Raw genomic sequence first — 26,201 nt, 5'->3', positions numbered from 1 at the left:
GCTAATTAAGCCAAAAGGCATGCTCTCCAGGAACTTAAGTTATAATCAGTATGACAGAAAGTAAGAGTGTATTATTTTCCCCTAAGAATCAGGTGTCAAGGAAAACACATACTGTGGCAACATGCTCCTTGATTTGCATCTGGAAGTTGTCCTTCTGACACTTACATGATTATATGGTAGTGTACCCCCTTATCCACAGGGATCAGTTCTAAGACCCCCAGTGGATGCAATTTTTCTTCCTATAAATATATGCACAAGGGCTGGGGTTGTGGCTCAGTGGTAGAGTACTTGCCTCGAACTGGTGAAGTAGTGGGTTTGATCCTCAGCACCACATAAAAATAAATTAATAAAGATATTGTGTCCATATACAACTAAAAAATTTTTTAAAAATACATATATGCAGAAATTTAATATATTATCTTTCTTAACTAAACATTATCACACACTGTGACCTTACCTTTTGCAGTTTGAGATGCAACAGAAAAACTAGCAAGAATTTCTTTTTCTTTCTTGATAATTTCAAGGGTGAAAAATTTGTTCTTACCATAGATCTTAATTTTTTTTTTCTGGAACTGGGGGTACTATAGCTCAGTGGTAGAGCAGTTGTCCAGCATCTCCAGGTCCTGGGTTCAATCCCCAGCACTGGGGGAAAAGTTTTTTTTTTTTTAATATTTATTTTTTAGTTCTTGGCGGACACAACATCTTTGTTGGTATGTGGTGCTGAGGATCGAACCCGGGCTGCACGCACTCCAGGCGAGTGCGCTACCAGTTGAGCCACATCCCCAGCCCAAGTTTTCTTATTAAGCTAAAAACTTTCACCTTTTTCACTTAAAGGAGGCACTTTATGACTTCTCTGCATATTTGAATTGGAAGGTCAGTACTCTTGCACCCTGGGGCTGTTACTAACATAAGGATTTATTCAATGCAAGCACTGCATTACCAAGACAGTGGATCTGATAACTGAGATGGCCACCATATGACTAATGAAAGGGTAGCATATACATGTACAGTGTGGATGCTCTGGACGAAAGGATAATCTATGTCCCAGGTAGAATAGAGCAGGATGGTGTGGATTTCATCACACAGCATGCAATTCAAACATTATAAGAAAATTGACATTTGGAGTTGGGGTTATGGCTCAGTGGTAGAGTGCTTGCCTATCTATATGTGAGACACTGGGTTTGATTTTCAGCACTGCATATCAGTAAATAAAGGTCCATTGACAACTAAAAAAATATTTTAAAATTGTTTTTAATTAATATTTTCAGACCAGGATTGACTAGGAAACTGAGGTTTCAGAAAGGAAAACCTATAAGGGGCACCCTACTCTACTGTGAAGCAAGTCTCTTTGACCAGGTAAACAAGAATATGAGATAGAGCTCATCCTGATTGATAGGTCATACACAAGATTAGTTTAGAGTGTATGGAATCATCCTCTACCACTTACTGAAATGGGAGATTTTGTCCTGGCGAGTGGAAAAAACAAAAGCAAAAACATATTTGAGTTGGAAAACAAAACAAAAACAGATACAAATCTAAGTGCAGCTAAAGCCATCATCTTTTTTTTTTTTTTTTTGAGAATTTTTTAATATTTATTTTCTAGTTTTCGGCAGACACAACATCTTTGTTTGTATGTGGTGCTGGATCGAACCCGGGCTGCACACATGCCAGGCGATCGTGCTACCACTTGAGCCACATCCCCAGTCCATAAAGCCATCATCTTTAACTAAGGGCCTTAACCTGTTTTGGGTGCTGTTTCCTAAAACTACAAACAAATCTCTGACCCTGGCAGTTATCAGTCAAGCTATAGAAACTTGAAAGTGTCATGAATCCTATGCAGGTGTTTGTTTTGCTGATAGAAGCACAGAAAGATCTGTGGTGTTGGGTAGGTTTTTCAAAGCTTCATGGCCTGTAAGACCGTCACCAAAGTCAGAGTGCCTCTTCTAGTGCCTCTGGTTTAACACCCCCAGAGCTTACCCTCCAGTGAATTGTTCATCTCTGATCTTACTGTATAATTGTTCATTTGTAGGAATTCCCTGTTTTAGTATGGTTGATAAAGTATGAGATCCAAATAATTAAGAGAAGAACAACGTTATTGGTGTCCCTTGAGATTGTAGAGCTACCCTGAGGCTTGGATTCAGGGGATGTAGCAAGGGTACCCTCAGGTTCTTTTCTGTGACAGGGACCAAACTCAACTTAGGAAGTATTGTCCTGGGGCCACATGGAACAGTAAGGGAGACAGGTAGGCCTTGCTAGACCACTATTTCAGCATACCAAACCTCATGACCAGGCTGAGAACACACTCCTATTGGAGCCAGTGTGTCTTCAATTCCTGTGTAGACTCGCTGTTGTCTTATGATAAACCTGACCAGCTTTCATATGGTATTCAATAATGGCATCCATGAATTATGAAGCTAAATTTTAGATGTGATTTGCTACAAATCTGTAACGTAGAGTTCATCCTATTGTTACTGAATTGTCATGATTGGACACTCATGATTGGAGAACATAGATATTCCTGTACCCAGCATAGAAGTATAAAGTGCATTTCATGGGTAATACATTCTTAAGGCTTAATTTTTTAAATATAAAAGATATACATTAAAAAGTCACTTTCCATTATCATGACCCAGTCACTCAGTTATCCTTCCACAGACAACCCTGGTTAATAATTTCTGGACTGTTCTTTCACAGATTATTTTTTAACGTTAATAGGTGGCACACAAAAGACACTATTTTATACCTTGTCAGTTTTATTTCCTTTTTTTGTTTTAACATTTATGTTTTTGGGGCTGGGGATATAGCTCAGTTGGTAGAGTGCTTGCCTAGCATTGCACAAGGCCCTGGGTTCAATACCCAGAAACACACACACACACACACACCAAATACATATATATATATATATATATATATATATATATATATATATATATATATTAGAAGTAGTTGGACACAATAACTTTATTTTTATGTGGTGCTGAGGATTGAATCCAGGCCTTGCACATGCTAGATGAGCACTCTTCCGCTGAGCCACAACCCCAGTCCTCCTATTTTTTTTAATACATTTATTTTATTTATTTGTTTTTATGTGATGCTGAGGATTGAATCCAGAGCCTTGCAAGTGCTAGGCAAGTGCTCTACCGCTGAGCCACAGCCCCAGTCCACTTATTTCCTATTTTTGGAGATCATTCCATATCATGTGAGGAATCTGTGGAATTTCATCTATAGATGCATGCAGGGATGCTGTGACTAACCTTGAATTTTTTAATTTGTTTAATTTTAATTTGTTCTTTTTAGATATACATGACAGTAGAGTGTATTTTTTAAAAAATAGATTTTTAGTTGTAGTTGGATGCAGTATCTTTATTTTATTTATTTTTATGTGGTGCTGAGGATCGAACCCAGCGCCTCTCATGTGCTTGGCAAGCTCTCTACTGCTCAGCCCCAGCCCCAGCCCCAAGTGTATTTTTTTTTTAGATGTTGATGAACCTTTATTTTATTCATTTATTTATATGTGGTGCTGAGACTCGAACCCAGTGCCTTACACATGCTAGGCAAGTGCTCCACTCTGCCATGCAACCAGCACGTGAGCTTCATAATAGAGGTTTGAAGCATAGAAATTAACTAGTGAGTTTTAAAATTAAAGGACATAATTCTAGTTACCTTTATTGCCCAGCTCCAGAGACGTCTCCTCCTAGCTCCCGCCGCCAGCCACCTAATGCGGTGGCGAGGTTAACACAAGAGGTCATCGAGAGAGGGAGCTTTTATTGGGGAACAAAAAATTCAAGGGAAAATTCCATCCAATGAAGGTCAAGGGGGGGGCAGCATTCCAAGGTCAGGGTCAGTGATTGGTCTTCGCGTCAGTGGTCAGGCACACCTCCACAAGCCCTTGCACCTGGGACAGGGTGGGGAAGGCTCTGACACAGTTACATCTAAGCGCCTCTCTCCCAGCCAGGGAGGTAATTCAAATCACATGCGAGAATGGCTTCCCACTCTCCACCACTGAGCCACAACCCCACCCCTGTGTGTGTGTTTTTTTAATATTTATTTTTTAGTTGTAATTGGACACAATACTTTTATTTTTATTTATTTATTTATTTATTTTAATTTTAATTTTTTTTTTTTGGTACCAGGATTGAACCCAGAGGCATGTAACCATTGAACCACATCCCCAACCATTTTTTTGTATGTTATTTAGAGACAGGGTCTCCTGAGTTACTTAGGGATTCACTAAATTGCTGAGTTTGAACTCATGATCCTCCTGCATCAGCCACCCAGAGTCGCTCGGATTACAGGCCTGCGCCATCCTGATAGGAGGCTATTTTTATTTATTTTTATGTGGTGCTGAGGATCAAATTTAGGACCTCGCACATGCGAGGTGAGTGCTCTACCTCTGAGCCCCAGCTCCAGCCCAATAGAGTGTATTTTGACATATTATACATAGATAGAGTATAACTTATTCTAATTAGGATCCCATTCTTGAGGTTGTACATGATGGGAGTTTCACTGGTGGTATATTCCATATTTGAACATAGGTGAGTTATGTCAGGTTCATTCCACTGTCTTTTCTATTCTCATACTCCCTCCCTTCCCTTTCCTTCATTCCCCTTTATCTAATCCACTTTTTTTTTCCTTTTTTGGTACTGGAGATTAAACTCGGGGGCACTTGACCGCTGAACCATATCTCCAGCCCTATTTTGTATTTTATTTAGAAACAAGGTCTCACTGAGTTGCTAAGCGTTTGCCATTGCTGAGGCTGGATTTGAACTCAAGATCCTACTGCCTCAGCCTCCTGAGCCACTAGGATTACAGGCATGCGCCACTATGCCCAGCCTGAAATTGTGTTCTTCCCTCCTGTCCCCCCGTTGTGTGTTAGCATCCCCATATCAGAGAGAACATTTGACCTTTGGTTTGGGGGGATTGGCTTATTTCACTTAGCATGATAGTCTCTAGAGCTATTCATTTACCAGCAAAAGTATAAAAAAAAAGTCATAAAGTCATTCTTTTTTATGGCTGAGTAATATTCCAGTATTTATATATAACACATTTTCTTCATTCATTCATCTCTTGATGAGCACCTCAGTTGTTTCCATAGCTTAGCTATTATGAATTGAGGTGCTATAAACATTGATGTGGCTTCAACGCTGCAGTGTGCTGATTTTAAGTCCTTTGGGTATACACCAAGGAGTAGTATAGCTGGGTTAAAGGGTAGTCCATTTCAAATTTTCTGAGGAATCTCCATTCTGCTTTCCAGAGTGATTGCATCAATTTATAGTCCCACCAGCAATATATGACTTCCTTTTTCCCCACAACCTCTAAACATGCCATTTTTTAGACATGTAGACTAGATGTGAAATTGCTGGGTCAGATGGTATATACAGTATAATTTTTTAATGATATTGCCTAACTACTTTCTATAGAGATTATACCCAATGTAATTTCCCACCCAAAGTCTGCCTGTTTCCCCACAGCCTCATAGACATTGCTTTGAATTCAGAATATACCAACTTCCTGAACATCTGCAGAGGATACTGAATCACGAGATCCCACCATGTCACTCTTATACAAGTCAAAATATCCCATTTAAAGAATATTGCATTTAAAAATATGTCCAAGAATACCTGCACTTTTGGTGGTTATGTGGGAAGAAAATTCCTAGAGGGAGAAGTTCACCACCTCAGTATTTATGCTGGCATGAATTAAGAGAGGAATAGGAGTTTTCCTTTGCAGGACCTGGGAGAGATGGGTGTAGGAATTAATAGGAAGGTTATGGGAGAGAATTAAGGGAAATCCCAAGAGGATAGGTGTTGGAATCCAAGCAAGCAGCTCAGTGTAGAGCTGCCTCTCTGCCCAGTGCTGGTATCTTTTAGTTAAACAACTTCTTTCTTTATTTTGGGGTTTTTTTTGGGGGGTGGGGTAGGGATTGAACCCAGGCCCTCAACATACTAGGCAGGCACTCTACCACTGAGCTACCTCCCCTGGCTCCTCAACCATTTTATTTTTTAAAAAATCATATCCCATTTAGCACAACTGTTCATTTGTCTTTGGTCTCTTCTGGCCTCGTCTGAAATGGAGTTGAGGTTTATGTATATTGGAACTAGATGAATGTTCAATATTGTCTTTTTTCACTTACTATTAATTTGTTAAACCCCCTCCATCAATCCAGATAGGCTTCATGGTTCTTGTCTAAAATATTTAAACAAGAATCATTATGCAAGTAATTCCTGTCTTTTGTACATTCTTTTTGTGGGATGAATTATGAAGACAGGGTTTTTAGATCTTGAATCGGGAATCTTTCCCAGTGGGGTTAAGCATTAACAGATTGTTCTCTTGAAAGCCAGAAGCAACCTCCAGTGTCATCAGCAAGACACCCTTGTGCCTGTCTCTCTGCCTTGCCACCTTTGATTGTTGGATTTGGATTTATTTGTAATTAATAGACTATTTCTTAAGTAGTTTTAAATTTACAGAAAAATTGAGCAGAAAGTTCCCATACACCCCCCCTCCCGTTTTATCATTAAAACATGTTGCATTGTCATGGTATATTTGTTACAGTTGATGGACAATATTGATACAGTATTGATAATTGAAATCCATAGTTTACATTAGGGCTGACTTCGTGTTGTGCATTCTATTGGTTTTGCCAAATGTATAATGTCATGTGTCCACCCTTAGGATAACATACAGAAGAGTCTTATTGCCCTGTGAGCCCCCTGTGCTTCACCTATTAATCCTTCCCTCCCTCACTCTGAACTTTTGGCAGCCATGATTTTTTTATTGTCTCTGTAATCTTTCCCAGAATGTCATAGAGTTGGAATCATATTGTATACAGCCTTTTCAAACTGGTTTCTTTCACTTAGCAATATGCATTTAAGATTCCTCCATGTCTTTTGAAGGCTTGATAGTTCTTTTTTGTTTGTTTGGTTTGATTTGGTTTTGAAACCAGGGAACACTTTATTACTGAGCTACATCCCCAGCCCTTTTTATTTTATTTATTTATTTTTTTGAAATAGAGTCTTCCTCTTGCTGAAGCTGTCCTCAAACTTGTGATCCTCCTGCCTCAGCCTCCAAGTTACTAAGATTACAGATGTGCACCAACCACACCCAGTTTATAGCTCATTTATTCTTATTGCTGAATAATAATTCCATTGTAAGGGTGTACCATAGTTTTTTAAAGGACATCCTTGTTGCTACGAGTTTGGGGCAGCTATGATTAAAACTGCTGTAAATGTTTATATGCAGGGTTTTTTCTGCAGACATAAGCTTTCAACTAATTTGGGTAAATACTCAAGGAGCATGATTGCTAGATCATATGATAAGAGTATGTTTAGAGGGCTGGGGATGTGGCTCAAGTGGTAGTGCACTCTCCTGGCATGCACGGAGAGCTGGGTTCGATCCTCAGCACCACATAAAAATAAAATAAAGATGTTGTGTCCACTGAGAACTAAAAAATAAATATTAAAAAAATCCCTGTCAGTGTTCTGTATTTTTACCATTCTAACAGTTGTGTAGTGATATCTCATTGTTTTAATTTGCAATTTTCTAAGGACATGATGTTGAGCATCTCTTCATATGCTTATTTACCACCTGTACATCTTGTGTGGTGAGATGTCTGTTCAGGTCTTTTGCCCATTTTTTTAATTGGCTCACTACAGCTTGTGACTGTCTCCCAGCCTTTCCAGGATTGGCTGCTGAATTTTATACTTTTACTTTGATTTTTGGCAATTTAACAGTTACATTGTCATGACTATTCTTTCTTGTTAAGTATTGAGTGTAAATCTTTTAAAAAGTTTTTATTTATTGTGTTTTTTTTTTTACTTGTGTGAAAAATTTTACTTGAATTTATAATGTACCCTTATTTGTTCAGTGGGAATTGGATATTGTTTTGGAGATCAGTATTTGTCTGTTTTTAAATATTTAATTATTTTTTCTTTAATATTTTCCTTACAATTGATTTTTGTTAACCAACTCTTCTTTTCACTTGATTCTTTTTTGCTTCAAAAGTTCAAAACTACTTTCTCTTCTAATTAAGATTTGGATATTGTTCCATTTTGATGAATTGATGATATAAAATTTTGACCATTTTGTCCTAGGGCAGTGTTTTTAAAATAAGGTATAACTGGTGACTCTTCTCAAGCCAGTGGTAGCCTCCAATCTGAATTCTAGAAATGGTTCAAATTTACCTTCATCATATCTGTGCTAATTTGCTTGTTGGTATAAAAGTTATCCTAAGGATAATCCTCCCCAAATGCCTTGATTCTAGACTTTTTTCATTAACTAAAGGTGATTTGAAACCCAGCCATGATTGCTTTGTTGGGTGTTTATAAACTGAGATATTAAAATTCACTTGAATATATGGCTGAAATTTAGATTTTTAAGTTAATTTTTTTAGTTTAAATGAATTCTCTTCTATAATAATGGAGGTCTGTTTTTTTTTTTTCATTGCCCTTTGGAATTGGAAATAATCCACTCTGCCTAATTACTCCCTTTTCTGTGACTAATTCACATCTATAAAGTTGCAGTAGCCAAATAGGAACCATACTAAAAGTGATTTGGGTTTTTTAAATCATTGTGCCTTTTGCAAAAAGATGTTTAGCTTATGTTTTAAATTTGTGTTATGTTAGTGCAAACTTCTGTTACTAATTTCCTGTTTTCTCTTCAGTGCTTAAAAACCCACAGAACTAAGCTCATTTCACTAGGGGTTTTTTGTGCCTTGAAGTCTTTTTCTATAATAACAAATACTGAATCATTTTACTGCACTCTCCCAAATCTGGTTCTAATTTGTTTTCCACTTGTCTCCATCAGCCTTCATCCTTTCCAACCCAACGTTTATTTGTCATTTGTAAGAAGTTTTCTGTGTTTGCAAATAAGGAATTTTCTGAGTGAAAATTGTCATAATTTTTTTTTTTCTGGTCAAAGTTGAACATTCTTCTCCTTCCAAGCAAATGTTTCATTTAAAAAAAAAAAATTTGGCTTCTAAACACAGTTGCCCTCTGGTCTGGTTGAGGCAGAGTACAGAAAGCCCTGTCCCAGTGTCCAGGGAGTTCTGCTTGGCAGAGGGCGATGGAGTGGCCAGCGAACAGGTGCCTAGAGTCCGGGCAGCCTGTTTGGGTGTGGATCAGATCAGATCTCAACCATGACAAAGTGGAGAAAGGCAATACCACAGCTGCTCTTTAGTTTCCCATCTTTCACATCCCTTATTTTTCTGCTTTGAGATGGTCATTTAAGCACATCTTGTTTGAGGGAGAGACTTAAAAATCTGAAGCCTCTAAACCAGTTTTTCTTAATGTTACCTCCCAATAATCATAATTTATGTTTTACAGTAGAAAACTCAACGATAGATTATGGAGTCATGGAGTTGTCTCCTTCTCAGTGCCAACAGTGTGTACGTTCATTTTTAAAAGCATGACAAACAAAACTGGATTTGGAGATCGTCCTGGGAAAGTCAAGAGTACTCCTTTTCAGTCTCAACCTTTTGCCATCACTCTTATTCTGCTTTTCCCTCTCCCCTTGGTCTGTCCCCCCTGTACCCAGCTCAAGTCATTGATAATCCTTATACCCTCTAAGGAGAAAAAGATCAGCTGCCCCCCGCCCCATCCACCCTTCTCAGAGGGCCATGGGAGTTATAAATCTGAAATGCCCGTTACAGGGAGAAACTGCTTAGATAGCCATCCTCGGGCAATGACAGTTCTCTCTGGCTCTGCCTGTGTCACTGTTGTTGGCTCGATGCCAGCACAAGAAAATTCAGAGTAAACCATCAATTACAGAAGGGAAAGGGAGATGCTAGTATCTGTCTGGCAGCCATGAAACACCCTCACTCCCTGTAGTCAGCTGTGTTGGAAGCAGCCTCAGGGATTGGGGAAATCTGGAGGTAATGTAGGCTATTTTAAAGGTTTATATTATGAAGCTTCAGGAAGAAAAGTGGATGAATTGGGGCCAGATGCAAGATCAGGCAGTCAAGTGTGTTTTCTTTGAACCTAAGAAGGATTATTTTGGGTAATGTGGCTACCAGCCATTCCCTTTTTCCACTGTGGGTAGACCAAGAAGGATTGGGTTTAAGTTATAGTGGATAGGATGGAAGTTGAGCAACCTGTATTCAAGTGTTTTGAGTGCTGACAGTGTGTCGGTCACGCTGGATTAGCAGGAAGAAGTGTGCCAAATATTGAGAAGTCCAGGCAGCGGGGCCTGCTAGCCTGACTTTGAATCCTGGCTTCAGCACTTGATAGCTTTAGGAAACATAGGCAAATTAGTATCCCTGTACACCTCAGCAACCTCATTTGTAAAGGGAGGATAAAGTACCTACCTTCTCTTATGATTGTCTTTAAGATTAAAAATTAATTCAGGCAGAGTGATTTGAACAGTGGTTGGCATATACTATGGGGAACATGCTGAATAACTATAAATTAGTATGAGCGGTGGAAAAAATCAGTGTCATCTGGGCCAACACTGTATGTTACAGATTAAAAAAAAAAAAATCACATACAATCAGGATGAGAAGCCAGTTCTGCAGACCTCTAGTCTGGGGCTGTTGCCATTACTCCTGACTAACGTTTTAGAAATCCACATTGCTTCAAAAGCATTTCCCTTTAGGTCCCTCTTCTTTCCCCTCTCCTCAGAGCCAGTATTTGTAGAATACTTCCTATGTACCAGTGCTGGACTAAAGGCCAATGTATGTGACTTCATTCAATCCTTACAGCAGCCTGGGAAGCAGGTACCACTGTTCTGTGGCATCAGGTTCAGATTGGTTAATTTACTTGCCCAGTGCTACACAGCTTCCAAGCAACTGAGCCTGAATTGGAACTCAGGCTGCCTCTAGAGCCTGTGCTCTTAAATTTCCCTTATGATGTTCCTGTGGAATACAGACATGCTAAATTAAACCAACCATTGCTGCCAGAGCTGGCAGAGCCCAGCCATAATAGCTTGGGGCCATTATGCTGTTTTTAAACCTGGATCTCTCCTGTGTCCTTATTTCTGACATAATGTGATTATAGTGAAACAGGTTACAAAAGATTCTCCCTTCCTGATTAAGAGAATGAAAGTTGAAGATCAGGGAGCAGAACAAGAAAAGTCAGAACCAGAGCTTTTGTAAAATAGAGACCATTGGGGATCATCAGGAGTCTAGGCAAAGTTGAGGTCACTTCTAGGATCCTGACAGACCAGGGAAGTTGGGCTGGCAGCATACTAGAGAACTTTAAAGCACTCTTTGAATCAAATGCACTGGGTTCAGATCCTCCTCACACACTAGGTGTATAAACTTGAGTAAATTATTTGATGTAAAACAGGGAAAATAATGGTATTGAAGTATAGCATTGTCTTTAATGTGTATAATATGTCTCACTTGATTAGCTCTTAAGTATTGCTCACTTTTATTAATATTGCTCCTTGGAGCCTAGTTCAATCAGTAAATGTTTATAGACAGAATGAATGAATAATTCTAGTTGAGATGCCAAGCCTGGGGTAGAACATCCCAACCACTGTATCACAGATGAGCTGTAGTTATATGAAGATATTGATCTGCTTAACCCTTGATGCTGCCAAAGCCCCAGTAGTTGTTGCTAGTATCAAGCAGTAGCATCTGCCATGTGACATACAAATATCTTCCTGTCTTCGTGCTCTGATGTGAAAACAGGATATAGCTGATAGGTCATGAGGATCAAGTAAGCAGGCCAGAGGCCAAGTCCAGGAGAATTCTGTGGATGAGTAGAAAAAGAATCTTAACAACTGCCAGGCATGGGTTGCACATGCCTGTAATCCAGCAAATCAGGACACCAAGGCAGGAGGATTTCAAGTTTAAGGCCAGCCTTAGCAACTTAGTGAGACCCTGTCTCAAAAAGGGCTGGGAATAGGGCTAGGGATATAGCTCAGTTGGTAGAGTGCTTGCTTTGCATGCACAAGACCCTGGGTTCAATCCCCAGCACCACCGAAAAAGTGGGGGAGGGGGCTGGGAATGTAGCTCAGGGGTGGAGTGCTCCTGGATTCAATCCCTGGTATTGCCAAAAAAAAAAAAAAAAAAAAAAAAGAAGGAAAAGGAAAAAAAAAAAAAAACAAAGAATCCTAACAACTAGTCCCAAGAACAGATGCTATGGGCTTCCTGCAGGCTTCACAGGTGTTGGGGGGTGTTGTTCTACAACTAGAGTAGATTCCATGCCATGGCAGATACATGAGAACCTGGTGATCACGCCAAGAGGATCTGTGCTAGCCCACAGCACAAGGTGCTAGAGAAGCCACTGTGAACCAGAAACCGGAGTAGAGCCTAGAATCCTATGTAGGTGTTAAAAGTCAGTTGAGGTGCTGGGGATATAGCTCAGTTGGTAGAGTGCTTGTCTAGCATACACAAGGCCCTGGGTTCGAGCCAAAAAAAAAAAAAAAAAAGTAGATAGGTATTGAAGGAGATGAGCCCAGGTGTATGTTAGGAAGAGATGGTACCCAGGGCTACAGAAATCTGTAACAGGACCTACCCATGCCTGCAGAGTGAATTTCTAAGGGTGATAAGAAACTATTAAAGGGTTTGAAACAGAGAAAGGGGATATTTAAGTTTGCATTATTTTTAAGGTCATGCTAATAGGGTGTTGGAAAATGAATTGTAAACAGGCAGAAGTTTATCTGAGGACATAATCTGAGAGATTACTTGAAATAGGACTTTTTGGGGAAAAGGAGAACTCAGAGATGAACCCACTGCTTCTGGGTAGATGGAGGTACCACCCTTGGGATGGGGGTACTAGGGAAATAGGACAGTTCTGAGGTATTGGGGGATGATGTAAGTCCTGTTAAGGACTTGTTCCATTACCCACGGGGTCTTCCCTGAGGTTGGTTAACAGTGCTGGTGTATGGATGTTGGAGGTCTTGGAGAACCAGCAGCAGTGAAGTTGGCCGCCTGCCTTTAACCAGGCTCCCTCCTGAGGGGAGTGAATTTAAAACTAGGTTTTGATCATGAATTCTTAGCTTACAGCCAGTTTGACTGACATGCTTCTCTTCTGTGCTCATCTTTTAGAATTCTTATATGTGTATATTTTTAACCCTTTTTATAAAAACCAACATAATTTTCTACTTTAATGAATTTATTTCTGTCTTCTTAGCTAGCCTCATTAACTCTGTGTGCCAGAAGAAAGCCATGAAACTTTCTATGTGACACTGTTTATTTTCTCAGACTTGTGACCCAGAAGGAAATCTCTGACCTCACCTGTGGCTCTTGGTGGTGGCCAGAAGCCAACTTCATGTCTGAGTGCATGAGCAGCAGTTTGCCATGGAGAGCTTGGGTCTACAGACGGTGACCCTTAGTGATGGGACGACAGCCTATGTCCAGCAAGCTGTCAAAGGTGAGTATTTCCCAGGACCTCAGGATCCTATCCCTCAGCTTCTAGAAAGGAGTATCCCCTTCTCAGAGTCACCAACCTGCACTCCTGCCCGCTCATCCCTGCCCTCCTCCACAGCTTACTCTGTATGAGAGTCTGAGATATTTGAAAATGGGTCTCTTTAAAATAAAATGCTATCTACACAAGCTAGAAAACCATATTGCCCCAGCTATAGGAGCCAAGACCTCTCAAAGAGTAGAATTCCTTACATGGAGTGAGCAGTTCATGAGTATTTCTGGGATGGATGAACACAGTCCTGGATATGATTTCCTACTTTTCAAATATTTCTTGCCCAGTTTCTCAATGCATTCTAGAGGAAGTTCACCATCTTAATTGCATCGAGTTCAAGTACTCAGACTATGTCCTGGGGAATTACCTGTACAAGCCACTTTTCTAGATTCGAGGGGGTACTGAAGCAGAGAGCTTATGCCTTTGTTTCTGGGTCTAGTGGGTACCAGAAATAAAAATATAGGATGCGCAGTTAAATTTGAATTGCAGATGAACAGCAGATACTTCTGTAGTATAAGCATGTCCCAAATACTGTATGAGGTAGACATGTCTAAACAAAGGATTAAATGCTAAAAAATAAAATAAAATAAAATAATGGCACTAAATACTGGTTGGATAGCCCTTATCCAAAACACTTGGGACCAGATGTATTTTAGATTTTGGAAATTTTTGGGTTTTGGAATATTTGCATAGACTTTACCTGTTAAGCATCCCTACTCTAAAATCCATTCAGATTTTGGAGTACTTCAGACTTTGGATTTTTGGATTAGAGATGTTTAACCTATACTAAGAATAATTTGTCATTGATCTGAAATTCAGATTTACCAGGAAATCGTGTATTTTATCTGCCAACCCTATCCTCACTTTCAAGGAACTTCAAATTAAGGTAGGTTTGGAGTCAGAAGAGAGCGCTGTTGAGGGAAGGGCCCACACACAGGGATATCCTCCTTTCTTGCCAGCATTCTCAAGCATGCCAGGTGATAGTCATGTGTTCCCTGGACTGGGAAAACGCTGCCTTATTTCCACTTATTTGACCTGTTCTGGGTTTCATGAACATCACTATTCTCATGGCCACATTATTATTGCAGTAGTGTCCTCCTTCATTTCACCACACTGCCAAAATAAACTTGCATTCCTAGGTTAAAAGATAAGTTTCATTAATTTTATTTAAAATTGTCTGTTCCCTGATAATGACTAAAGACACCCCTTAATCTCATTAGTAAGGTCTTTCCATATGACATTGTTGGGGAGGGTGCCTGCTAGAAAGGGTTCTCGTCAAGAGCTGTTTCTGATGTGTGCATTCTTACTAGCTTCATTCCATTGAGGATCGAATTTCTGGAGCTACTTCTGAAGCCTTAAACTCTCTGACTTCACACAACAGGTCCCGCCTCTCTAGTGTAGTGAGATGGATGGAAGAACTTAGGATCTGTAGATGGGCCTTTGTTTACTCTTTGGACCTAGTTAGTTCCCAAGCCTGTCTTCTGCTGATAATTAATGGTTGAATTAATGAGTAAGAAGCGAGTGAGACATCTGACCATAAACATGTCTTTCCTTCTTGTATTTGAACCTCCTTGCCTCCCTCACCTCTCTGTCACTCGTCACTTCCTGGTGCTGTTCCTACCTCCTCCATAGTGTGGCAGTGTGCACATGTATACACATCATCACATTCCCCTCTGATGAGCTCCCTAAAGCTTTTGACAGAGGCACTTTCATCTCTGTCAGCAGGAATTCTGTGCGGACCCAGCTTCACCAGCAGGAGAACCCTAAAATTGCAGGAGATTTACCTTTAATTAGGGTAATCGTTCAAACCTAAAAAATTTAGGAATAGAAGAATGTGCTATTCTTAAATTCATTGGAACTATTCTGGTTCAATGAGGATATGTGATCACCCTTGTATAATGGGTCACAAGGCCCCTTGTGAGGTAGTTATTCTGCCCTGATTTTCCCTATTGTAGTATCTGGTTGTTAGAAGAAATTGTCCATTAAAATTTTTTCTCAAACAACTCTTCCAATGTCTTGTTTCCTGCCTCAAAGCCTCCCCACTCTGTTGGCAGTAGCTCTGCTACTGCTTTCAGAACACCAAGAACTAGTGCCCTTTTCAGGAAAGAAACAGTGGGGAACAAGGATGGTCTTCTGCTCTCAGGGTAGGATAGGAGCAAGTGGGTCCTCCTTATCTCAGCTGCCTTTCCTGCTTCTCACATCTGTCTTCATCTCACCTGCCTCCGGCCAGGTTATAGGACTGTTGGTTACTGACCCCAAGAAGATTCAGTCTGGAGACAAGTTTGGGGACTCTTCTGAAGGGGAGATAGCAGAAAGCTGGGCCAGAAGTAGCCACCTCATTCTTTTCCTATCTCATAAGAATCAAATTCCAAAACATAAAACTTCTAAAGAAAGGGACAAGGGGCTGGGGATGTGGCTCGAGCAGTGGCGCACTCACCTGGCATGCGTGCAGCCCGGGTTGGATCCTCAGCACCACATACAAACAAAGATGTTGTGTCCGCCGAAAACTAAAAAATAAAAAAATAAAATATTTAAAAAAATAAAAATAAAAAAAAAAGAAAGAAAGGGACAAACAAATCACTTGTAATTAACTCTTCAGTCTCCCTTACTTTCTTACCTTTCTCACTTCCTTTCTTCCTTCCCCTTCTCTCAGACTCACTGGACATGAGGATGGGGGCATCTAATTCTAATTCCAAGTGCCTTTTAGAAGTTCTTTCCAGTAAGATAAAGGAAGGGTACTATCTTAGGAAATCTGCAGTCTTAATTTTTATGTTTGTTGTGTTGCCTTATGTTAGTCAATTTTTTATTAGTAGTAGCAGTAGCAATGGGGTAAGACTAGATGAACACATAATAGCATAATAGTCCCACTCAGCTTCCTGTTGTTTTGCTTTCCATTTCTTTTAAAATGCACATTGGACTGGTTACAATAAGAGTTAAAATTTGCTAAGGACTTATCACATATAGAGCACATTCTCATTTATCACATTGAACCCTCACAGCAACCATATGAGGAATATAGAATTTTTGTTTTGTCTTATTTTTCAGTGCTGGGCATTGAACCTAGGGCATGTGCATTCTAGACAAGTGTTCTACCACTGAGCTACATCCTCAGCCCCCAGGAAAATGTAGTTCTTAAGAAGAGGAAACTGTTGGGCTGGGGATATGGCTCAGTTGGTAGAGTGCTTGCCTCCCATGCACAGGGCCCTGGGTTTAATCCCCAGCACCACCAAAAAAAAAAAGAAGAAGAAAGAAACTGAGACACAAAGATTAAAAAGCTGATCCAGGCCACACAGCTTGTAAGAAATAGAGCTGGAATTCACACTCAGGAGGCTTAACCTGGTTCCAGAACCCATTACTTTTAACCACTGTGCTATACTACTGTCTTATCAGAGGCTCAAGGTCTTGGCACACTACCACAGTGTGAAATAAAGGAATATATTTTGATTTCATTAGTTTGAGCTGTATCTGAGTTTTTACCATTTGGGTCCTTCCTGGGTTTCCTTTGTTCTCCATTTAGTTCAATCTCAGCAATTTCTGTTAGGCTGGAAATCCCCACTTTGCTGGGCATGGGCGGAATAATAAAGGAAGTTTCTCTCCTGTGAGTGACAGGAAGGGGATCTGCTGGGAGATGCAAGGTTCCTGAATGACAGGATGTCTTTATTCTCAGTGCCTCAAGGCCCAGGCCTAGGAAGTCCAGGAGCAAGGAAACTTGGTGAACATTATCTGTTCTACAGGCTCATGCCCAGAGTCTCAAATGGCCTTTTCTAAAAACAGGCATCTCTGAGTCCTTTTCAGGCCTGGCCCATTTCTCTCCATTTCCACCTCATAGGAGAGAAGCTGCTTGAAGGGCAAGTGATCCAGCTTGAGGATGGGACCACCGCATACATTCACCAAGTGACAGTGCAGAAAGGTGAGGACACCAACACACCCCTGTCTTGTGGAGGGATGGCAGTCCCCATCAAGGACCCCTCTGTGGCTCCAAGCTCCAGAGAAAGGCTGGCATTGCTCTCATTACAGAATCTCTCTCCTTTGAGGATGGACAGCCTGTGCAACTGGAAGATGGCAGCATGGCCTATATACACCGCACACCCAAAGGTGGGTTCATGGACATCACAACTGACAGGGAAAAGAATGGACACAGAACTGACAGAGGTTGGGGCAGGGGGGATAGAGTGGCACATTGTGAGGATTAGAATATAGACACAGATGCTGTCCTCCCCGAAGCACATGTATGCTCACCTTTGTTAGCAGCCTTGCCCACCTTTCCTGTGCATACAGCTGTCTCTGCCACCAGGAGGCTGAGCCTTAAGAGTCTGTACGTGGGCCTTGGTGGTGACTTTGGCTCCAGCACGTCCACAAAGTATTAAGGCTTTAAATAGGACTTGAGGACATCATCCGTAGCCTGGAAAAAAGAAACTTAACCAATATTTAAGAATAGAGCTCCTGCCAGGTACGATACCACATGCCTGTAATCCCAGAGGCTCAAGAAGCTGAGGCAGGAGGATCATGAGTTCAAAGCCTGCCTCAGCAGTGGCAAGGTTCTAAGCAACTCAGTGAGACTCTGTCTCTAAATAAAATACAAAATAGGGCTGGAATGTGGCTCAGTGGCCAAGTGCTCCTGAGTTAAATCCTTGGGGGGCGGGGGGGGGGAGAATAGAGCTCTGAGTTCCTAAAAAATGATTTGGTCCATCTACCCATCTACAAGTAGTTTCTTGGGCAACGACTATATGCCAGCCATTGTGCTGGGCATGAAGCATACAAGGGAGAATCAATTTGACACAGTCCGTGCTCACCCATAGTCTAGAGGGGGAAAGAGAAGTGAAATAAGCCATCACTGATGAACTCATCATTACAAACTGGGATCAGGCTCAGAGAGGACTTCTCTAAGGAAGTGATGCTGGAACTGAGAGCTGAAGGATGGATAGATTTAGCTAGGGGAAGGAGGGTGGCAGGGAGCATTCAGTACTGCAGACAGAGGAACAGCATGGTAGGCATGGAGCTGGAGAGCTGGGAGAAATAATGGCACATTCTAGGAACTTCTGGGAGCTAGGAGACTAGGGGAGAGAGGAGAGTGGTTAAGAGGAAGCCAGAATGAGAAAGGCAGAGCACTCACTGGTTGCATTGGGGTTTAGATCTTGGTGTTTGTCCTAAGACCAGTGGGAAACATTTGAACTGTTAAAGCAGTTAGGTGATGGGATCACCTTTGTGTCCTATAAGATCCCTATAGATGCCATGCTGCCTAGAAGGAAGTAGAACAGGTGAGGGGTGTTTGATCAGGAAGTCTTTGTGGCCATCTAAGCCCAGGAGATGGTGGTCCCATTAGGTCCTTGAGGAGCTAGTGAGTTTCCAATCAGCACACCATAGAGACCTTGTCCTTAGGAGAGGCAACCCCAGAAGGAATTCCCACTAGCAAGAAGGAATCACCAAGGTGAAGGCCAGGAGAAACTTGATGTTGAAACTCCTTGAAATGTGTACCTCTCATTAAGTTAAAGCCAGATTCCCAGCTCTGTCTTCTCCTCTTGTGTGGCATCAGGGCTAATCGTGTGTTCCTTGCAGAGGGCTATGATCCCAGTGCCCTGGAAGCTGTGCAGCTGGAAGATGGCTCCACTGCCTACATTCACCATCCTGTGGCTGTCCCATCAGACAGCACCATCCTGGCTGTGCAGACAGAGGTGGGCTTAGAAGATCTGGCAGCAGAAGATGATGAGGGCTTTAGCGCAGACACAGTGGTAGCCCTGGAGCAGTATGCAAGCAAGGTGAGCACGCAGATCCTGACACTGTCCATCACTCACAACAGTGGGGCTTCACCTGTCCACTACCCCTTGGCCCTACCAGAACTTCACCTCTCCAGAGGACAGGAGCAGCCCTGTGCTTGAACATGACCTGGGCAATACTGTCTTTGCCCCTCTACCCAAGTTACCCCAGATCATCTCACATGTCCCTGTCCAGGGCATGGGCTGGGTCTGCTACGGTTGATTTCATTTACGCCTGTCTCTGAAGAGAGAAGGCTGCTGTAAAAAAAAAAAAAAAAAAAAAAAAAAAAAAAAGTGGCATTGTGTGATGGGAAGTTAGGCCCAGCTTCTCTTTAGCTGCTGTAATAGTCCTCTGTACTTTTTGGGAAAGCCCCTGCCAGTGTCTTTTATTAGTTTTTTGTTTTTGTTTTGTCCACTGAAGTCAGATACTCTTGTAATTATTTCTTCTCTGTAACTATTTAGTCATTGGGAAAATAAGCATGGCAGGGCAATGACCAGGGCATATGCAACAGAGCAGATGGGATTCTTGGAACCTGAGGCCCACACAGTAACAGTTGAAAAATAGACTCCTGGCTCAGGGCTGGAGATATAGCTCAGAGGCAGAGAACTTGCCTGGCATAAGCAAGGCCCTGGGCTTGATCTCAAGTACTGAAAAAAGGAGGAAAAAAAAGGCTCTTTCCCTTCAAATACCAGTCATTCTGAGCATCCTCTGCTGAAACTGTGGTGCTGCCTGTTGGAAGAACAGGAACACAGAGATCTGAGATCTGTGAATTTTCCAGATTGGAATGATCTCTCCCTGGCTAGACCGCAGAGTTTTGGAGTATTTGTGGCAGTCTCCTGAAACACCAGATTTACCCAAAGATTGAAGAAAAGTTGTTTTTATACAGTGAAATTGGCTGTGTGGTAAAGGAAAAGAGGAAATCTTCATGTCACTTCAAAATGAAACACAAACTGGTGTGGTGCTGCACACCTGTAATCCCAGTAGCTCAGGAGGCTGAGGCAGAAAATCACAAGTTCAAAGCCAGCCTCAACAATTTAGAGAGGCCCTAAGTAACTTAATGAAAAAGGGCTGGGGATGTGGCTCAGTGGTTAAGTGCCCCTAGGTTCAATCCAGTTCAAAAAAAAAAAACACCACACAAAACTATGGAAGACCACTTTTGGCTATTGCCCACTCCCACCCCTGTTCCCAGGGAATATTTTAGAAACCAAATGTGAGACTGACCACTGATGGAAAAAGAATTGGGCTCTATTTAGACCATGAGCCCTGAAATATGTGCTGGCTCTGTCACCACATAGTCCAATCTCAGGTGAGTCACTCCCCTCCCAGGCCTCAGCTTATTCCTCTCTAATACCATAATATGGAACCAGATGATCTCAGGATTGCTTCCAGCTCTGACGATCCTTGACTCCCTTGATTACAGGGAGCTGGTATGACATGGAGTGAAATCTGAGTGCTTGTGTGGGTGTCAGCTATTTGCCCCTCTGACCTGGAGCCAAATTAGACAGATCTTGCCATGAATTTAGTCTTACCCTTTAGTCCTCTACTCACTATGACTTCCAGAGTTCCAGGATCTCCTGAAAAGACCAGAATGTGATCCTGCAGCATCCCAAAAGAAAAGAGTAAGGGATAGTCCCACTAGGACCATGCCTAGGAAAGCAGAAGAGTAGTAAGGACTCTCTGTGGTCTGAGGCTGGTGTCAGACAGGTGACTCTAGCAGTATCCCCAGGAGATGAAATAAAACAAAGGATTTGTTAGTTACCTGGGTGCTGTAGTTAGGGCTTAAATTTCCTCTTTTAGAGCACTTCTGGTTGTAGCCACTTCACTGTGGGCCCCTTGCCCTGCCAGGTGAACCTGGCTGAGCTCATCTACACAGCAAGCCCCCTTGCTCATGCTCTTTCTGTGCAGTTTCCCACCAGGAGGAGGAGGCCCTCCTATCAGAGGATGAACATATCAAGAATTGCAGCCTCTTAGGAGTGTGTGGTTAAAAGGGAGGTTCCTGGAGGTCAGCCTAGCTCAAGTATGGCCATCCAAACGCCCTACCTCACCTAATTGGCTACGTGATATTCCTTCTTCAGTAGCTACCACAGCCCCTGTGACTGTCCCCGCTCTGTCCATCAGAGACGAGTATGACTTCATATGCCAGCATGGCTTCTCTTGCAGTGTGCCTGAATATCTGTTCCCTTTCTGTCTGGGTATGTCCTCTACCCTAGAGGCCCTTGATAGTTTTACCATGTTATTGAGTCATAGGCTGTCAGTTGGACCCTGATGCTACCACTTCTTTTCCTTCAATGGGGAGAATCCATATAGGGACCCTAAGACTTTTTCCTCAGGTTCTACATGACAGCCAGGCTCCTCATAATGGCAAAGGGCAGCAGGTTGGAGACAGAGCATTCCGCTGTGGCTACAAGGGCTGTGGGCGTCTCTATACCACTGCACATCACTTAAAGGTAAGGTGGCTAGTAGGCAATTTTCAGCTCTACCTACCTTCCTGCCAGGCTGAAATTCTGCCATTCTGCTTTTTTGGAACTGGTTCCTGCCCTCAATTTGCATATTACCTTCTAGAGGGAAGAGATACATACACAGAAACATCAGCACAGGAGGTTATGATACACATGTATAGAATAGCAGGGAAGAACCAGGGCCCTGAAGAGAACCAGAGACGAGCCTATACTCCTGTCCCTCTGAATTATGAAATTTCTTGTCCTCACAGGTGCATGAACGAGCTCACACAGGTGACCGTCCATACAGGTGTGATTTCCCCAGCTGTGGAAAGGCCTTTGCCACAGGTAACTTACCTGGATGGAGACTGAAGGTAGACTGCTTCTAATTGAGAGCAGAGGATTCTAGATCAGCTTTGGGGCCTCCTTGAGAGAGGCACAACACAGGCTGCCAATCTAGAGAAACTACTGAGAGTGCTCTGATCTGCAGGTGCTGCCTTTAAAGGAAACCCTGCTACAGAAGTGAAAGGCAGCATGGTCAAGGCCAGTGGAAGGAAACAGGGGCATAGGTAGAGAGACACTCCTTGTCATATCAGCTCTAAAAATCATTAGATGTGGGGGGTGCTGAGGGCCATGGCATCTCTGGGCTATATTTTTCCTTCTGTGAAACAAAGACCTTTAGCCACAGATTCTCTAGGTTCTCATACTTACATTTTTGTAATGCTTCCAGCTGCCCCAGGAGAGGACAAAGTGGGCTTTTCTACACCCTCTTCCCTGCCCAGGCAACATAGAATAGACCAGTGTGGGCTTTTGGAGCCACCCAGAGCACAGTTTAGGATGGAGGGCGCCTGTAAATGAGGCAAGCAGTGGAAGATGAGGTCCCACTGGTGCTCTACCCCACCACACTTGCATAGGCTATGGTCTGAAGAGCCACGTTCGCACCCATACTGGTGAGAAACCATACAAGTGCCCAGAGGAACTGTGCAGCAAGGCCTTCAAGACCTCAGGAGACCTACAGAAGCACGTCCGTACCCACACTGGTAGGCAAGGCCTTGCCCACCCCTGGGGAAGGGGGACTCAGTTCACCCAGTGCCATCCCTTTCTTGCTCCGACATGGCCACCTTTCTTGAACCATCCCTTACACCCCCCATTTGCACAGGTGAACGCCCATTCCGGTGCCCTTTTGAGGGCTGTGGCCGCTCCTTCACCACATCTAATATCCGCAAGGTACATGTGCGCACCCACACAGGCGAGCGGCCCTACACCTGCCCCGAGCCCCACTGTGGCCGTGGCTTCACCAGCGCCACCAACTACAAGAATCACGTGCGCATCCACACAGGTGGGCCAGCTAGCATGCGAGGACCACCCTCTAGAGGCCCCACCTCCCTCTACTGTAGGCTTCTGATCTGAAACACACTCTCAGCTCCCAGTCTGGAGCCCTTCTCCGCTGGCCATTCCAGGCTGGTCTGGGGGTGGGTATCCCCAGAGCCACTGTTTCACTTGCAGTAAGTGGTTCCTCCATTTCCAATTAGGACCAGCCTGTCAGGTATTGCCAGCCCTCTTGGGGGGGTCCCTCAGTTCCCAACCATTCCTCTATCCCTGCCCTAAACTCTGCTCTGGCTGAGTTCCTGAGAAGACCCCAGGGTCAAGAATGGTGGGGAGGAAACAGTGAAATGTCACCTTCAGCTTCTCACCTCATCCACTGTGCATATGACTCCTGTATGTCCTCACCCTCCCCAATGTCACATCCCTTGTCTAGCCTTCTGTGTCATCTCTCAGCCATGCGTGTCTACCTAACACTTCAGACCCTATTCCCGCCTCCTGCCTCTTTTTTTCACCACTCTCCAACCTTCCACCCTCAGCCTCATTAGTCCTCAGTGTGCCTCTACCCCTTCCCCAACCCCAGCCTTGGCCCACCCCATTCTTTCACCACTGCACTTCAGTTACATTAAATCAAACCTGGGCTCAGAGATCCCATGCCCAGGTCCTCCATGTCATCCACTGGCCATCTTCCCCAACTCTGTCTGTTCAGAGTCTCAGGTCTCAGTCCCTCTCCTTCCCTCTGGCTTTCCCTTCACCAACCCTGTCCCCCATCCCTGTCCCCTTAGTTTCCCCCTTGCCAGCCCCAGTTCCCACCCCCCTCACAGCCCAGTGTCCCCAGGGGAGAAGCCATACGTTTGCACGGTGCCAGGCTGTGGAAAGCGCTTCACTGAGTACTCAAGCCTGTACAAACACCATGTGGTGCACACGCACTGCAAGCCCTACACCTGCAGTACTTGTGGCAAGACCTACCGGCAGACCTCCACCCTGGCCATGCACAAGCGCAGCGCCCATGGCGAGCTAGAGGCCACCGAGGAGAGCGAGCAGGCCCTGTATGAGCAACAGCAGCTCGAAGGTGAGGGGAGTGGGCAGGGGGCAAGAGTGGGGCAAGCCAGACCTCCCAGATGCATCCAATGGCAGGAGGTAGCCTAGGCTTTCCTCTCCTAGCCGCCTCTACAGCTGAGGAAAGTCCACCACCCAAGCGAGCTCGCATTGCTTACCTGTCAGAAGTGAAGGAAGAGGGTGATGACATCCCAGCTCAAGTGGCCATGGTGACTGAGGAGGATGGGGCTCCCCAGGTGGCTCTCATCACTCAGGATGGTGCCCAGCAGGTACAGGGCTGGGGCAGGCCAAAATGACCACTTCATTCTCTTTGGGAACTCTGGGGAGCTCTGAAGCTCTGACAACCCCACTTCCATGCAGATTTCTATTTTAGCTCTGTGGACTTCAGAGAGCTAAAGCTGAGGGGACCAAATCGTGTAGCCCAGCCTCTTGCTTCCAGCCTAGTCTCAGCTTCTAGAAAATAGTAGCTTTCCTCTTGGAAGCTGATAGGTGTCCAAATGAGACATTTGAATGTCCTTCTCAAGAGGCACGTTGGTATAGGGTTCCGGAAGCCTGGAAGTCCCACCAGTATAACCAGCCAGCAGTATAACCTGGCCCTTGTCCACACCCTCTCTGCCCAGTACACCTAGGCCTTCTAGAGGTGTCAGGGATGAAATTTGGTGAAGACTCCGATGCAACAGCAGGGCTTGAAGGCAAAGTGGTGGTCACAGAAGTGGTTAGTCAGTTTTAGCGTAGCTCTCTGCTGTCTTGGCCCTGTTTTGCTTGCTTATCTGGGAGAGCAGACACACCCTCCTGAGGGGTTTTCAGACACCCCTTTTCTGGTGTTCCAGCTCATCTTCTCCCCTCCTATTGGCAGGTCAGCCTGTCCCCAGAAGACCTGCAGGCCCTGGGGAGTGCCATCAGTGTGGTAACCCAGCACGGCAGCACCACCCTCACCATCCCCAGCCACAACGATGACCTGGCCACATCTGGCACACATACAGTCACCATGGTCAGCGCTGATGGCACCCAGACGCAGCCCGTATGACCAGGCGGTTTGCTTAGGGTTTCTTATTCTCTTGTTAACCTTTCCATGGGGTGGGCATGAAAGTGCAGGCCAAATTAGCCAAGCCTTTTTAAAGACAAAGATTCCCCACCATAAAAGGTCTTCCCTGCAGCTCCTCTGGGCAACTCAAATCTTTAAAAGCATTTGACTTGAGTTGGGTATCATGGTTCATGCCTGTAATCCCAGCCACTCAAGGGGCTTAGGCAAGATGACCAGAAGTTTGAGGCCAGCCTGGACAATTTAGTGAGATCCTGTCTTTTAAAAAAAGTACTGAGAGCATATCTCAGTATTAAGTACCCCTGGGTTCAATTCCCAGTACAGCGTGCGCACTCACGCACACACACACACATACACACACACATACACACATATACACACACACACACACAGTGGGGTCAAGAGATGGTTTCTAAATCTCAGTTTACTCTAAATTTGCTTTGCTGAAAAGTAGGCAATCACTTTTTCATGGACTTCAAGGTCCATTTTCAGCTGAAGGGATTAAATTCTCTCTGGGGTCCTTTATAACTCTGTCCTATGATTTGAAATTCTGAATTCACCTGGGCTCTAAATTGGAGAAAAACACAATCTCATTCATCTCAGAGCCTCAAACTAATTAATTTGATCTACATGGTCTTGTCCATTTTTTTTCTGGGTTGTTCCTAGCCATCTTGCGTGGAGTATTTTTTTTTTTTTTTTATTAGTTATTGGCGGACACAACATCCTTGTTTGTATGTGGTGCTGGAGGATCGAACCCCGGCCGCACACATACCAGGCGAGCGCGCTACCGCTTGAGCCACATCCCCAGCCCTTGCGTGGAGTATTGTTATTAGGAGTGGGGAGATGGAGGGTACTGCAGGTGGGTGGAAGATCTTCTGTGTTTCAGGTCACAATCATTACCTCTGGGGCTGTGGTGGCCGAGAACTCAAGTGTAGCATCCCTTCATCATCAACAGGTGGCGCTGTTGGCCACAGCCAACGGAACGCACATAGCAGTGCAGGTGGGTTGAAGTCTGAGAGGAAAGGGGATCTTAGGCCAGAGAAGGGAACAAGTGGGGAAAGGAATTCAGTGGAAATCTTAAAGAGAAGGGCATCAGACTCAAAAGGAGCCCATTTCAGAGGACAAATCCCTTCCTGCCCATCCACACATATGTCTCAAGCTCTTTCTTGGCTAAAGCAGCATAGGAAAGCCCTTTCCAGCCTTCAGGATAACTCCCGTGGCAGTCCA

The 26,201-nt window shown here is 43.6% G+C and overlaps 1 protein-coding gene across 3 annotated transcripts in view; it reads left to right on the top strand.

The window, feature by feature from the left end:
• Positions 1-26,201, top strand: part of Znf76 (zinc finger protein 76) — a 34,244-nt gene that overhangs the window by 6,908 nt on the left and 1,135 nt on the right. The window contains exons 2-13 of one of the 3 annotated variants that reach the window (XM_026383544.2): positions 13,145-13,313; positions 17,188-17,268; positions 17,376-17,453; positions 18,915-19,114; positions 21,443-21,559; positions 21,823-21,898; positions 22,465-22,590; positions 22,710-22,889; positions 23,712-23,945; positions 24,038-24,201; positions 24,789-24,953; positions 25,861-25,974. In XM_026383544.2, the coding sequence (XP_026239329.2) occupies positions 13,241-13,313; positions 17,188-17,268; positions 17,376-17,453; positions 18,915-19,114; positions 21,443-21,559; positions 21,823-21,898; positions 22,465-22,590; positions 22,710-22,889; positions 23,712-23,945; positions 24,038-24,201; positions 24,789-24,953; positions 25,861-25,974 (1,608 nt within the window). In that variant the 5' untranslated portion in view covers positions 13,145-13,240. Of the gene's footprint in view, positions 1-13,144; positions 13,314-17,187; positions 17,269-17,375; positions 17,454-18,914; positions 19,115-21,442; positions 21,560-21,822; positions 21,899-22,464; positions 22,591-22,709; positions 22,890-23,711; positions 23,946-24,022; positions 24,202-24,788; positions 24,954-25,860; positions 25,975-26,201 lie in introns of all 3 variants that reach the window. The other 2 variants (XM_026383543.2, XM_026383545.2) reach the window with 2 other exon arrangements.

Source organism: Urocitellus parryii, chromosome 8 (genome assembly GCF_045843805.1).
Source record: "Urocitellus parryii isolate mUroPar1 chromosome 8, mUroPar1.hap1, whole genome shotgun sequence".
NCBI classification, from domain to species: Eukaryota; Metazoa; Chordata; class Mammalia; order Rodentia; family Sciuridae; genus Urocitellus; species Urocitellus parryii.
Note: the sequence above shows the minus strand (reverse complement) of the source record. Positions and strands in the feature narration are given on the sequence as shown.